This window comes from Phalacrocorax carbo, chromosome 7 (genome assembly GCF_963921805.1).
Source record: "Phalacrocorax carbo chromosome 7, bPhaCar2.1, whole genome shotgun sequence".
In the NCBI taxonomy this organism is placed as follows: Eukaryota; Metazoa; Chordata; class Aves; order Suliformes; family Phalacrocoracidae; genus Phalacrocorax; species Phalacrocorax carbo.
The window spans coordinates 27,791,971-27,807,242 of NC_087519.1; the positions used below are offsets into that span (position 1 = coordinate 27,791,971).

General features: G+C 39.7%; 2 protein-coding genes across 12 annotated transcripts in view; one reads left to right on the forward strand and one right to left on the reverse strand.

Annotated features, from left to right (window-relative positions):
* The window catches only part of GIGYF2 (GRB10 interacting GYF protein 2), a 78,198-nt gene that overhangs the window by 36,231 nt on the left and 26,695 nt on the right, over positions 1 to 15,272 (forward strand). For all 11 annotated transcript variants that reach the window (XM_064457196.1, XM_064457198.1, XM_064457203.1 and 8 more), the window contains one exon: positions 14,222 to 14,401. In XM_064457196.1, the coding sequence (XP_064313266.1) occupies positions 14,222 to 14,401 (180 nt within the window). The remainder of the gene's footprint in view (positions 1 to 14,221; positions 14,402 to 15,272) is intronic.
* Positions 32 to 8,347, reverse strand: KCNJ13 (potassium inwardly rectifying channel subfamily J member 13). Its single transcript, XM_009513680.2, is given in 4 exon segments — positions 32 to 704; positions 1,593 to 2,073; positions 8,179 to 8,235; positions 8,237 to 8,347. Coding segments are annotated over 4 exon segments (1,272 nt in total). The 3' UTR covers positions 32 to 81.

Genomic DNA, 15,272 nt, shown 5'->3' on the forward strand with positions numbered 1-15,272 from the left:
AAGGAAGGAAGGTTGTAAATGGAACCTGAAAGTTTAATGTAATAATAATTAAAAAAGCATAAAGTTCAAAGTCCATTCTCTCTATTCTGTGAGGCCAGTCTCGGAGAGCTGGAAGCTGTCAGCGTGCTGTCCATTGATGCGGATCTCCTTGTCAGTCCTTCTTGGACTCTTTGAGTCGGCTGCAGCTGGGAGCTCAGGAATAGTCTTGTCAAAATTCTCCATCTTGATCTGATATTCACCTTTGGTGTTGCGGGCTAGCATGGAGGCAAAGCGATGGTACAGCATGATTTCTGAGGGGAGGTAGGATGTTCTCCTTTGACATGTTTCTCCTGTGCCTTCCTGCACAGCTGACAGAAAGACAACCAGCTCAAAATGGTGAGCAGCTTCTCTTTGGAGGAGAGCAACCAGGGGGCTGGATGGAGTGATTGAATGGTAGTAGGTCAGTGGAAAAATAAAAAAAGGACACTCATCCAAAGTAACACTGTCTAGGTGGAAGTCCACACTAGTTTGGTGCAGCTGCCCATTCTCTTGTTCTTGGTAAAGTATAGCAGAAATCTGGACACTAGTCAGTGGGCTGGAGCGTGTGTTGGCTACCTGGAACATCAGGTATGGCGTCCCCTTGGTGTGTGTCACTACAGCAGAGCGGGTGAAGCGGATGGAGAATGCCCGATTCTTTGGTTGGGCAATCTTTGCCACGAAAGCACCTGTGTGACAAGAAAGAACAAACTGAATATGAGCACTGTGCCTGGGTTGGTTCCCTGCAGCCTCCGAGCTCTGTGAAATAGTCCAAAGAGCAGAAGCAGGCTTGGGTGGATGTGGTCTTTCTAGCCTCAGCCTGCAGGTTTGAAAACTGCTAGACTGGCACCACACTAACCCTTTTTTGTTTAAAAAGCCCAGTTTTCCTTAAATGCTTCTTTTTCTAAACTATGTTCACTTATTAACATTTGGAGAGAGAACTGTAGCTGCAGGAAGGAAAGCAGTTAGCTTGCCCTGATTTACTCGAATTGGTAATAGTACCTGACCTTGGTGTGCTACAACTGGAGAAACTCTTTCTTAATACACGGTAAACTAACCTGTGTGTTTTAAAAAGTCTTTTGAAATACTTTAAACCTGAAAATTATTTTAAATAACTTAAAAATAGCTTGAAATAGCTGTGACATTGTAAACATTTTCATTACATTGGGTACTGAGGAATACTTAAACACAGTTAAAGATCAACAAAAATACTTCAGCTAGACAAAAGTCAACTGTAGAATCAAAACAAATTGTCATTAAATATTGTAATTCCATGGGAAAAACTTGGAGAGATAATGGTATAAGAAATAAATGATTCAGTGTGATAAGTGGGGATCTGCCATGGTATTGTCCAATGAATAGTGGAACTCTCAAGTCCAAATCTTGATATCACCTAATTTGTCTTTTGTTAATGAAAGGTGTTTAACTTTTGCTACTACATAGCTGAAATCTCATCATACTTTTAGCAACTGACTTAATTGTTCTTTCACATATCAGTAGGATTGCTATTTATTTCTAGCTTCATTTCTTAAATTTGTTATACCTATTCTATTTAAAGATTAAATAGGAAGGATTACCTGTGATGAAGGCTTCCAGCATGACCCCCAGGACCATCTGTATTGCAAGCAGTGCAATAGCACTGGGACAGTCCCCACTTGGGAACATAGTGCCGTAACCAATAGTGAGTTGCGTCTCCAGTGAGAAGGAGAAAGCAGCTGTGAAACTGGTGATGTACTTGACACATATAGTGTGGTTGTCAGGTGGAGCATCATGGTCCAGCTCCAGGTCCCCATTCATCTCAGCCAGCAGATACCAAAGCACTGCAAAGACTAGCCAGTGAATGACAAAAGAAGCAGAAAAGACAAGCATCATCCACCTCCAGCGCATGTCCATTAGTATTCCCCATGCATCTCGGAGGTATGCCAGACCTTTTCCTTGGGCACCATCCATCTGGAATGTGCTGTGTCCGTCCTTGGTCACCATCCTCAGGTATCTTTGGGTCAGGAGGGGAGCACTGGATTTGGTGTTGTTGCTCTCTATCATATCTGTTGTCATCTTCTAGAAAAGAGAAAAAAGGAAAAAGATGTGATGCAGTGTAGCATATTTGTATTTTGCCTAATGTTCACAGTTTTTGACACATCAGCAGGGGTTGAAATACTGCAGCCAACAAAGGAGGGCTTATACACTTGCAATCCAGAGAAGATTAAGTCAGGAGCCTGGAGAGGAATTTACCACTGTTTATGGTAATACTTTGCTAAAAAAGATTAAGTTTAAAAATCTGACTACTTCTCAAATATTCCCTGCTTAGTTGTTTAAATATAACTTTCATACTTTACCTTCCTAAATTTACAGTTGAGTCGCATGCTTTAATTCTTTAGGGGTGATGGGATGGGATTAGGCATACTGCATTTGAAAAGAAACTGAATTTTTTCTGATTATATCAGTTTTTGTAACTCCTTTTTAGCAGAGCATAGTAGCTGACAGACAGTATTATCAATATTATTAACAATAATACTAAGGAAATAATGTTTAATATTTCTCTCACATGCTTATGCGTTTTAGGGGAATGCTGTAGCTTACCTAGTAGCCCTTTCAGACTTTTCTAGCTCACCCATTGTGTCCAGTTAAGCAGAATTACAGTATTCAGGGCAGAGCTGCTTCTGGGAGTCTGAGGCTGTTCATGTAGGGATTGGGTAAAAAGAGGGCAGGAGACCAATGCTGAAAATATACTGTGACATAATTTGAAGTCTAGTCTGGCTAAGCAGTGTATGTGTGTTGTGTGTTTTTTTTTTTTTTTTTTTTTTTTAAATTAGTGACCAAATAAGAAAATAGGACAGCAGGTATATGGGAATTAGGGGGTGAAGGTAGAATTGCAAATGTGGGAAGCAAAAGGGATACTTGCAGGTATTTGACATGTTAGGCTCCTTTGTTTACTTCTAAACCTCAAAGCTTGTCAGAGATGTTGGGTGGTTTATTGTTTGATTGGGTTTTTTTTTTCAAGACACTGGCCATTCAAATCCAGAACCCTTATAAATACCGAATATTTAAAGTTTACCTGGGACAGATTAAAATTAAATATGGGTTCATGTAAAATAGAGACTTCCTAATGTGTTCAACGTACTTAAAGAAGGTTGTGAGGAAGCTTTTTTGTAGAACAGAGGATTTCAAAAATACATATGTAAACTCTGCAAATCATAATTATACATGATGTATTTAGTCAGGTTTTTTTGTCTCCTATCAAGTTTGACCTTCCTCTGAAGTATGCCTCTTCAGTGGATAATACAAGTGTACAAACAGGTCAGAGGAATTGGATTCTCTCCTCCCCCCCCCCCGGAGTGATGTCCTAGTTTTATCTTGAAATGCATTAAATCTAAGGATCCCAAACTTCAGAATGAATTTATGAAAGGTAAAAATCTTTCTTGTGATCTTTGATCTTGTAAACCAGCGGTTTTCATGACTTTTTACTTGATACCAAATTTCAGTAATTACAGAACATCCTTTTTTGCTTTTACTTGTACTTAATGCATACTGAAGTATGAGACCTGGCATCACAGTGAATATTTAGCTAAATTTTCATTTTTCCTTTTCTGTAGGTTCTCAAAACCATCCAGCTATTTCTTCTATCCATGCTGTAGTCAGAGGAGGTAGAGTAGATAAAGGCCTGAGGGGAATTTAGTGTTTTCCCCCTACTTTTTATTTTCCAACTCACATCTCCTAGAAGGAGTATTTTGAAACTGCTCCCTGTGCCAAAGAATACAGTGGGCTTACTGAGATTCTCCTGGTCAGTAGCATCAGGTGACTTTTCTTGGTCAATTTGGACCATAGTCCATTCAGTTTATAGCATGACCCCCACCCCACCCCCACCTTCATCTGAGTTTGATCTTTGGTCTACTATATAGCTCTCTAAATGATAGTTTTCAGTCTTGCTGTGCTGTTACGGAATCATCTTAGAATAAGCAGTACTCACAAGAAGCACTCCCTTGTTGAATGGAGGAGAACACTTACAGAGAAAAATGCCTCTGGGTGTAAACATATATTGTTGCGTGGGGAACACATGACCAAACCAAAAAACCCAGCAAAACACAAAACCAGAAAATAAACCTACTGTGTTTGCATAAATTCTCATGGTACTTTGAGGGCAGCATCTGCTTCATAGCCTCCAAATAATTTGGGTTTGCAAAACAAGCATATGCTGTGGGAATGAATCTAATACTGACTGACTGGTGACAGAAGCCTTTTCTACAGTGTTACATGCATTAGGTGAAAAAGGAAAAACGTACTTAATGTGGTACATTTTTCTCGGCTGCACCACAGATCTTCCACACATCAATGCTAAGGTACAGTGCTTGAGTGCCCACGACTTGACTTAAAGCAAAATGCTGTTAGTACTGCAGGGTCTCAATTATGTCGATTAAGGAGCTTTCTAGGGTGGTGGTTAATCACTTGAAGTCAACTTAAAGTTCTAAAAAAATTTCAGTGTTCACTGTCGGGTTGTTTGGGATCTTTTCTATGGGGGAGGATCCATTACTGACATATCTTGAAGGTACTTGAGAAAAAGAACGTTAATTAGCCCCCAGCAGCACATTTTGCAACAGTCCCGTGTCTTTGCTCCTTGAGACTTCCAGCAGGGGAATTTGCCTGCTGAGGTTAACCAGGTTACTGCTCTGGTCTCATTTGATATAGGCCTCTGATTCTTCTTGTCTAGGACTGTTTAAAATACTAGGTATCCCATTCAGTGGCAGTGATAGCATTGGACGGATGTAAGCCTGAGTTCCGAAACTGGTTTTTACAAAAGCTATTGATGGCTTTAAGAGCTACAAGTCTCAACTTCTTCGGGTGGGAAAAATGAGTAAGAAATTGCAGATGGGCTCTGAGAGCAATGCAGTTAGTTTAGAGTGAGAGGTGAAAGAGCAATTGCTCTGTGAGAAATAGTGTACCCAGGCTGGAGGATCTGCTCTCTGTATTCTGAAAAGCAGAGTCAATTTAAGAGTAGATGTGACTTCAAATTTAAAAAGAATTTTCTTCTGTCTACTTCTTTCCTTGACCACTGTAGTAAAAAAAATAAAGACCTCTTTCCTTGTTAGTGGTAAATTAATGAAGTTGTAAAGTACAATTTGGACCATCTGATCCAATCCCCCGCCCAGCATGGTCCTTGATGTCTCCATATTAATCCCAGCTTCAAGCAGTGTATGTTTTAGGAAGGACATACAGCTTTGACTTGAAAAGAAAATTTCTCCATTGTTTGTTGGAGAGTACTTGTCTCCACTACTAAATACATACTGTGTTTCTAATCCAGATTTGTCTAATGTAATCCTTTTATATTATGCTGTTTGTCTGGTTTTGCTTTTCCTGGTTCCTGAGTTGGGAAACTGTTGGATCTTTGGGGTGTTCATTCTCCCTCCATCTCCCAGATGATAGCCCTTGACTTGAAAGACAGGAGCTGTCAAAAATTACTTTTCAAAACCTCTTTTGGCATATTGACCAGTCTCTTTTATCATGCATTCAGTGTGTCTAATCCTTCCTGTTACCAGTCTGTTGAAAATGAAATGATTATCACCAACTCCAGTGTGTATGGCAGTTCTTAGCTTTTTTTTAAATCTCTCTACCATCATTGCCCCTCACTTTGGGTTTGTTCTTCTATACACTCTCCTAAGACAAGTCAAGGTAGGCCAAGTACTCCCTTTTAAAATCAAAGCCAGAGTTTTCCTAGAAGTCAGACAGGTTTTAAACTGACCTGGCTTGCTGATGATTTATGTGTAATAAAACCTTGCCTACAGCTCTAGGATATTGCTTGCATTTCTGAAATTCAAGATTCAGCACACTGATCTCCCATGCTTGCCTTTTCGATAGAGGTCTTCCTTGTGTTGTAACAGCTCTTTGTTACGTTGCTGCTTCATGCCACCATGTTACTTTCCTCCTCTTTCCTCTTGCTTAGCTTTTCTCTTGAGAGCAGAAGCTCAGCTGTTGAGACTTTGGTAGGATTGCAGGGGGACTCATTTGCAGCAGTGTCTTCATTGCCTTTTTCTTTGCCTTCTCAGTTGAAGGAATTTAAAGTGACACTTCCAGCCTGTTTTGAGCTCAGTACACTAATGCACCTGCACTCTTTCTAGGAGCCTGAATACCTTTACATGGAGCTGTGTTCAGGGGAGACTCTGCTGTGCTGCCCTACCTGCCCAACTTCTGCTCTTAACAAAATCTGTGCTAACTGACCTAGGAAGGGATTTGAAGCAGTTTGTAGTGTGCTGCTTCATTATGACAGCAAAGTAGGCAAGAGGACCTTCTGTTTGTTGGGAGTAACTGCAAAAACTGCTTACATCTGTAGTATAATTTGAAGATTTATTAGAACCCAGGTGGTGCTGGCATGCCCTTCTGGGAATGTGTACATACTCTCTTTACTTGACCTGGGTCCACATAATCTTGTAGTAGCTTCATATTTAAACATCATCTCTGTACTCTAAGTTGTGATCATTGAGATGTGTTGCTGCTTCTGCACTTTGCAACAAGAACGAAGTTTATAATTTTTTAAAAGGCATTTTCATGTTATCAAAATATCAGTATTGTTATTTTTAGATAGAATGGCAATCCTTGAGATGCTCTGACATTAATATTAGGAAATGAAGGGGTTTCGTCAGTATTGATGACATGGCTGGATCATGTAATTTATGTTAGGGGACAATCTCAGAAAAGTAGGAAGTATTTCAGTTAGAATAACTGCTTTGGTTGAAAGCTTATGCTACAGTTGTTAGTAGGATAGTTAAATTTCAAACATGTTTGTCCTTTAGGTTTTGTAGCTAATGCCTCAGTGAGATGAATGAGTAGTTTGTGACAAAACTGTTTTCTGAGCAGTCTGCAGAATTAAGATAACAGTTTTCAGGACTGGTTATATATGTAAGCAGGTCTTGTAAAACTGGGAACTTTCATTTGTTGAGACCAAGCAATACAAAGCAAGTGCCACAAAGTATAGGATGTGAGAGCTTGTTCTTTTGACCTTCTGTGACAGTTTACTATAGAACACACTTTAAAAAAAAAAAAAGCCAAACAAAAAACTCCCCCCAAATTTTGCTTAAATGGGAGAATGTGTTTTTTTTTTTTTTTTTCAATAGTGCAGAAAGCACAGCTACCTATATACTTGATTTTGGGGGATATCTGTAATGCTCCATTTTGTGTGTAATGTATTTTCACATAATAGAGCATGCTGAAAATACTGCGAGCATCCATATGAACCCTAATTCTTGATTATGAAGTAGCATCTGAGTGGACCAACTAGTCTGACCACCTTTAGAGAAGCAGAAAAACTTTACCAAGGCTTTGTTTAAGTGTTGTTTAAGGCTTTAAAATATGCAGGTATATATTAAATCCTTATAGAGAAACTTAAATGCAAAATTAAGCACTGTTAGTGGAGGAGTAAACTTACAGATGAGAGGGAGGATTTTATTTGATGTAAGGCTGTAGTAACAGAAGTCTGCTGCCATCCATTTTTTGTGGAACTTCCTGTTTTTTGAAGAGCAGTCCTGCCCTATGCAATGCAAAGTTCCCAATGGCTTGTCTGGAATGACTGAGTTTTTGAGGATGTTGGAGTTCTTACTCCATGCCCATGCAAGTTTTCCTGGGCAGCGGTGGTAGCTCACAATGTGTCCATAAGCACATAGGATGCATTGATTGAAAATGATTGAAGGCATGAGGAATGATTAGAGATGGTAAAAGCAGGCTTGAAGAGGTGAAGCCCATTTCTTTAATTTGTGATGGAACTGAAGTTAAATGCTGAGTTATGATGAATGCAGCAAGAAGGTGAGGATGACTTTTTTATAACACTTGGCCCGGTAACACATGGCTACTTTTGCTGGAGGCTTGCAAATGCTCCGTTTGCAGAGCATTGCAGAGTCTTTCCAGCACTGTTTATCTTGAAAACTTTTTGAAAAAAATACTGCATGATGACTTTGGTTTTGCTCTGCATGCTGTTAGGGCTATAGTCATTTGAGGAGCGTTTCCTTGGGGGTGGGGGGAAGTCAAACCATTTTGTTTAAGGTGACTCTTAATTTAGCGAACTTCAGAAATAAGCTCTGTGCCCTGAAAACAACTTTGATTTCTTTGAGCAAAGAACGACAGAACAATTTCTAATCATACAATAAGAAAAAGAAGAAAAAAATTGTTTTGTTTACTTACCGGTCTTTGAAGGGTTTGTGTGCTGGAGAAGGGGAATACCTGGGCTCCAGGAGAGGGAGGGACTAGGCTGGTTTTGTATATTGGTCCCAGAACTGGCAAGAAACTTCCCACAAGTAGTTGGTAGAGATTTTTAATTTTTTTTTTTTTAAAAAGGGTTTGTATGTCTCATTCCTGTGTTTATAGTGCTGGGGGCGTGGGTTTTCATCTGAAGCTGATTTGATTGGTCATTTTGCCTGCAGGGGGGCTGGTCAGCTCTGATCATGTGGAAAAGAATGCTGGTTTGTTAGGAGCACGTCTTTACCCAACACAAACCTTTAGCAACCAAGGAGAAATCCTCAAACACTTACTTGGAGAAGGGGTGCCTTCCCCCTCACTCCCTTAAGATCATTTTGTAGGTTTATATAATCTTGAGGTTTTACATGAAAGTTGAAAATGCCAAAATTCCGCTGGAAAAGCTGAATAGAAAAGGTTCCCATGTTACTGCTGAAAAACACACTCTGTTCTTCAATACTTTCTACGGTTTGTTAGGTGGAAAAAAACCCTCTTGTGTCTCACTGCTGCTTGTCTAGTGCCACTTCCTCTTCTCATTAGGTTCCGAGCTCCTGAGTGTTGGTGTTAACAGAAGGGTGGGCTGCAGCTAATGATCCAGCCCATGGTCTCTGGAGGGTGTTGCTGAACTGTAGCTTAATGCTGGTCAGAAGATGCAGATCTGGCCACTTCTCTTCCATCTCCACATTGCTCCTTTGTGAAAACATGGAATTAATCGCAGGATTTTGCTAAAGCCTAGGAATGAAACAATACAGATTAGGTGGGTGCTGATTCCATGTAGTAAATAAACCACTTCCACTTAAGCTGTTTTCTCTCTCACTTATTAAATGAGAAGTTACTTAGGGAAGATGTTTTAGCTGAACGACTGTGCAGAATGGTCAGCATGGTACACTGCTAAACTGAACTCTGAGGACAGCTCTGTAATGCGGTAGTATTTCTCACTTTTTCCCCCCCTTGGTGAACCGCTGATGTGAGGGCTTTGATCAAACGTCACATGTAAGAGGATCTGAGAAACAAAGGCTGTGGTTGTTTGCAGTAAAACTGAGGGCCTGCTGGGAAAATTATTAATGTAGACTTTCCTGCTTAGGAAACAAAATCCTCCCTCTTTTTTTTTTTTCTTTTCATTTAACCTTCCCCCAACCTTAAATTGCAAAACATTAATTCTTTGCTTCATTAGTATGGAACATTTTAATACATGTTCAGGCACAGCACCGAAAATTGTGATAGGCATAGCGTGACCTTCAGAACTAGGGCAAATAATGTAGTGCAAGGGGACTCCCACGACTGTGGCAAGCCTGTAGGACAATGTTGGCTTGCCCTTCACCCTTCCGCCTAAACTCCAGTAAAATTGAACTACCACTACAGACAACCTCTTTTACTCACAAGTAGGATTTTTTTATAAGCAGTATTTTCGTACAAACCATATTTTGTACTGTAGAAAGCATATGGCGTCCAGTCACAGGTTTTCTAATCTGATTCAACTGAACGTATTGAAGATCTTGCACAATTGTACAGCAGATGAAACAGCTACAGTCCATGATTTCCAGGTGTGTGTTATGGAATTAAACTCTTTTTTGTTAATTCTTTGAATTTACTGGTTCACCCATACTCTGACAGTGGATAATGGTCAATTCAGCAAAAAAAAATGGAGTGATAGTTGAGTAGTATTTCTTTGAGACCTGCAATTGAGATTTTATGGAAAATGTGAAGCTAGAAATAGACATCAGGACTTCTGATTTCTGTCACTGACTTTGGTTACAATTGAGTCACTTCACGATATATTGCTAGTGTCCCTAGCATGTCAGATACTGTCCTAATGAGAAGGTCGTCCTTCTTTAGAAATATCATCTTAAAGCCATTTGTTTTATTCTTCAATAAAATAAGCTACAGAATTACACATGTAGGCAAAGTTATTTGAATTTCCTTAAAAACACTAGCTGCAAAGGTTTTCCTTTTTATCCTCTTCTTGAGGAAGTGTGTAGCATGCAGTAGAAGAGAGCAAGTCAAAGCACTTAATAGGTTCTCCTAGCTTTTCCCCTCTTTAGAGGAAACAGTATTGCTGTCAGTCAAGAATTTCCTGTTTATTCTCTCCAAAAGTGAGCATGTCATAGGAAACATAGGCTGACAGCATGGAGAACTGAAGTGATTTGCCATTCTGTTAGTAAGTCCTCTTCATAAATGTGTTGCTGCGAGGCTATGTCCCAGAATCCCAGTCTTGTCCTTTGCAGTTAGTCTGCTTTCAGCTCAGTGTTGCACAGCTGTAGGCTTTTTTGGCTGGATACCACTAGGCTCTATCTGAAGTTTTCTGTAAACACCATTGCTGGCTTTGTGACAGACTTGAACAGAGGTGCCCTTTTACTGCTCCTTCTCATCAGGAAGTCCAGTCAATTAGTCCAAGGCAAAATCATAGATTGCATTTTAGTTTTTTTCATCCTTAAAACACTGTCAAATACTGACCCTCTGATCTAAGTAATTTCAGCTGAAATGGGTGTTCTCAAGTCTAGGAACAGTTGCGAAGACAATATGGTAGAACTTTGGAAGTTATGAATTTAGATGTAAGCCATAGGAGTATACAGTTTTGTCACAGACTTTCTGGCACTTGGCTAGCTTGACTTTTCTGATTCTTAACCTGTGACTGGTTTGTATTTGTAAAGAACTAGTGTTTTGGCTGGTCTGTCTAATGTCAGATCTGTTGGCAGATCTAATGGCAGATCTGTTTTGACACATACCTTGATGTCTTTGAATATTGCTTCTATGGTGTCCGAGTACCAGAAAACTTAAGTACAGCATGATATACTGTGTTTTCTCTCTCAGTTCCATGGAAGTGTGGTCTCAGAACAGTCATCTGGTGTGACCCACTGGAGTGCTGCTGTGTTTAGAAAGGTTTCAGAATCACAGGTGATGCGATCCTCACATGAGTATAATACTGACCCTTTATAATCAATTCTTTTCCTCTCTGTTAGATTTCTAATGCTGTAGAATTTAAAATCAGAGGAGGGGCAGGATCTTGCTTGTGTCTGATCTTGGCAAACAGCATTTGATGTTTTGTCACCTCTGTAGAGATGTGTTTCAAACCCCACAGCAGCAAGTTGGAGTGCCCTTTTCTGCAGGTTCAGAATACAAGACCTGACTTCAGTAGTTCAGTTCTTGGAAGCAAAACTAGCTGTCTTAAGGACTGAGAAAACCTGAGTTGCTTAGGGTATGCCTATAGTATGTCTATATCTGCATAGGGGCTAAGAACATATGAATATTCAGTGGCAAAGTAGACATCACAATATTCTTGAGGTAACTTTTTCCCCCACATATTTTTGGAAGAGCAAAACAGAGCCTGTGAGCTGATAGCTTGCCAGTGTTAAAGAGCAGTCTCCAGAATCTTAAAAGCGGAAAGTTTTAACATCTTTTTTCTTAAGTGGTAGAGTTTAAAATCTCTCAAATTAATGTTACTGAATGAGTGTCAGGTAATAGCTGTGAATTTTGATGAGAAGAGTTAGATACGTTTCTAAAAATAATCTTTTTCTAGTCTCAAAATAGCAAATTGAGAACTTTTTTCTCTCAATCACTGTTTTAGTGACGAAAAATGAGTGTCTTGTTCTGCAGAAAAAAATTTATATTTTTCTTGTAGCATTTTAAAAACAAGTTCAGAAAAAATTAAGCATGTTCCTCATCATCTGGGTCTTAGGCTTATCTGGCCTGTTGGATGGCAGCTTTGTACTGAGTCACTATCTCTGCGTGTTTTACTGTCAGCTGACTTGACTCTGTAGCTATGTCTCCTAGTTTTCTACTATGCGAAGTCCATCCAAGCAGCAATACTGAGGGGCTTTCCTGCACTTCCTGTTACGTTCTTCTATGTGACACTTTTCAGAGATCTAAAATGGAAAAAAAACCCCACAACCTGTATTTCTCAGGCTTAAATTTTCAGTCTCGCTTGTTGCCTGCCTTTATATTTTCTGTGAAGCATGGGAAACCAGAATGTGGTTGACCTTCATCTGCGAAGATTTATCCATTCCAGATAAGTAAATTTGCCAACATTGCACTTGCCAAATGAAGGGACTTGAGTGTCTCCAGCAATTTTGTTTTATTCGGGGCCAGTATCACCAGAGGCTTCCCAAAATATACTGTTTTTAAAATTTTTGTTCTCAAAGCACAGCAAGTACAGACGTGGTCTGTAGCCAGGTGTCTCCTTCAGTGAAATAAATGTGTGTCTGTTTGTATTAGGCTTCACAGGAGAGACTACCTGTTGATACTGATGATGTACTTCAAATTAGTTAATGTGCTTTAGCTCTTTATATAGAAACAACACAGGAGGAAGGTATTCCAGTTACCTTTCTGAGGGCCTCCAGTTGTCATCAGGGTGGAACAACTCTTGTATCTTAAACATTGGGGTGTTTCTTGCCTCTCCTGTCTACTTGATAGGTCAAGGGCCCTGCCATCTTGAAAATTCTTGTAGAAACTTGTTCCTGTGACAGTGGTAGAAGGATTTATGTGAACATGGAACATGGGAAACTGGAAATACCTTGGATTTTTGTACTCTGGATTGAATTCCACTTGTACTCTTTCACTATAGTCCTTCACTAAAAAAATATACTGTGGAAAATGTTGAGCTGGAGAAAGTTGTGGGTTTTTTTCTCCAGTGTTTTGAGACGGTGGAGAAGGGATATTGGTTTTTCTCAAGATATATGCAAAGTCCAAAGACAGTGTGTGCTTACTTCCTCCAGAGTGCAATATCTCTAAGGAGGAACAATTTGAGCTCTAAATAGAGGTTAGTCATGCTTTATTTTGTTTTTCCTGTCTAAGCAAGCAGGCATACTATACAACCTTCACCAAATACCATCTTATATTTTTGGATTTTAAGACTCTAAAAAGGAAAATTAAGTATACCTTTCTTTAGTACTTGGATACTTTTTTTTGTAGCTAACCACACAATTTTGGGCTAACACTGGTTAATAGTATCAGTGAAGAAGTGCCATCACCACGGTTCCTCTGAGAAGTCTGGTGCTTGTACAGCTAAACATATTTAAAGAAATACAAAATCCAGAAGTCCTGAAGCTAGTACTACCATTTATTTTGGTGGTGGTGTATCCTTGTCAGGATGAGTCAACAGTGAAAGCAGCATGTATGTCTAGCCTGAGTTACTGGTATATAATGTGAATTCTTTTTATAAAAATATTTACATTATCCTTTTGTGACAGTGTTGCTCTTCATGAAGCGCTTGAGGATTTTATGTTTTAATTTAAATATAACTTTATGTAAATTAGGAACTAAAATACTATCTTATCTCCTAAACTTCTGGTAGACTCATCCTTGAGCTTGAACGTAGTTGCTTCTTCTAGCTCCTAATATGCAGACCTTGGCTCTCTAGAAGGTGGATCCACAGGATAATGTTAACACCAATATGTTCTTGTTTAATCCTTAGTCCTACTTTAAACTTTCAGTCTTTCCTGGGACAGTTTTTGCAGAATGCTGCAAGAACGCCGTACATTGGATTAAATATATAGATCTCATATTCTTTTTATTACAGAAGTAGCAAATATGTTTGGTTTATATAAAATGTGTGTAATATTTACATTTTACTCTATTCCCATTTTCCTTAGCATGACACTTTTCATGATAGAGCAGTTTATTCTTGCCGCATACTTCGGCTTCTTTCCTTTTATGCTTCCCTGTGTCTCTTAAACTGTCATCTTCTCTTCCTCTGTCTTTCCTATCCATGTCATAATTTCTTGTATGCTTTGCTTTCTTCTGTGTGTGGGTGTTTTGGTGTGGTTTTTTTTTGTTTTGTTTTTCTTCATTTTCTTCCCTCGGTCTTTCCATGTGGAGGGATTTCCTAAATCTGTTGTCACATGTTTCCTTTCATGAACTTCCATTCCTCTCGTAAGTTCCTATGGCTGATTACTTCTGGTGCATTTTTGCCTCTAAAGGAGCAAGATTTCAAACCTTTTGTTTCTAGGTTCCCAAAGATGAGACGCATGTTCAGTGGTGTGTGTTTTCTTTGCAGTGAGACCAAACTTCGAGGAAGGCGGGACAGCAACGACAGGGAGGAAGCATGAGTTTATACGCTCTGAGAGCGAGAACTGGCGCATCTTCAGGGAGGAACAAAATGGGGAAGATGATGATGGAGGCTGGCGACTGGCTGGGTCACGAAGGGATGGTGAGAGGTGGCGCCCTCACAGTCCAGGTAAGAGGAGATCTGGAGAAAAATGTAGCCATGGTTATAAGGAGAGGGCAGTGGGTGAATCACGGCATGGGGAAAGCAGAGGAAAGGGAGGTGACATAAATTTTGGGACAAAAATAGGTAAGGTTCATGCGGTTTTAGTCATGAAATACTGTTTTGGTCTCTTGGTAACAAAATGATTAGCATAAAATTATATGCCTTTTTCTTTTTAATGTCTTCAATACTCTAACATATTTAAGGGAACAATATTTTTCAGGTGTGCGCTTGTCTGTGTTGTGCTCCAGGTGTGTATGTGCCTGAGAAAATCAGGGTTTTTAAATAATACTGTTTCTCTGTGGCTGTGATGCTGAGGGGAGAGAAGTTGGGTAACGTTAGGTAGCATATCTAAGGCTGCTGAGTGATACTGACACTAAACCATTCAAGTTGTTGACCTCTTTCTAGTTTTCCAGGTACGTTTGCAATGCCAAGAGGCATCCTTGGGAAATCTGAAAATACGTTGTTCTGTGTGTCTTGTAGTTCGTTACAGGATATCTTGTCCTGCTAAATATTAGGCATCTGTTTGGTGTCACACTCCCCTTCCTGGGCTTGACAAAGTCAGCCTGGTTCACTTGCTTTCCAGCATTGCATTGCTAGAATTGCAGGACAAATACGAAGCAGAGCTTAGTTATTTGAGTAGTATGGCTGAAACTTTGTTTTGCTTCCTTTTTTTTTTTTCTTCTCCTTCTACTTGGAAAAGATCCTGCTAGCTGGTCACACATGTTGTGGGATCTTGGTTTTGGGTATCTTTTGGCTGCTGAAGGCTTCTGGGGAACCAAGGGAGGATTGTGGCTCTTCTACAGTTACATCTTCATAACGAAGCAAAGGAAGCATGGGA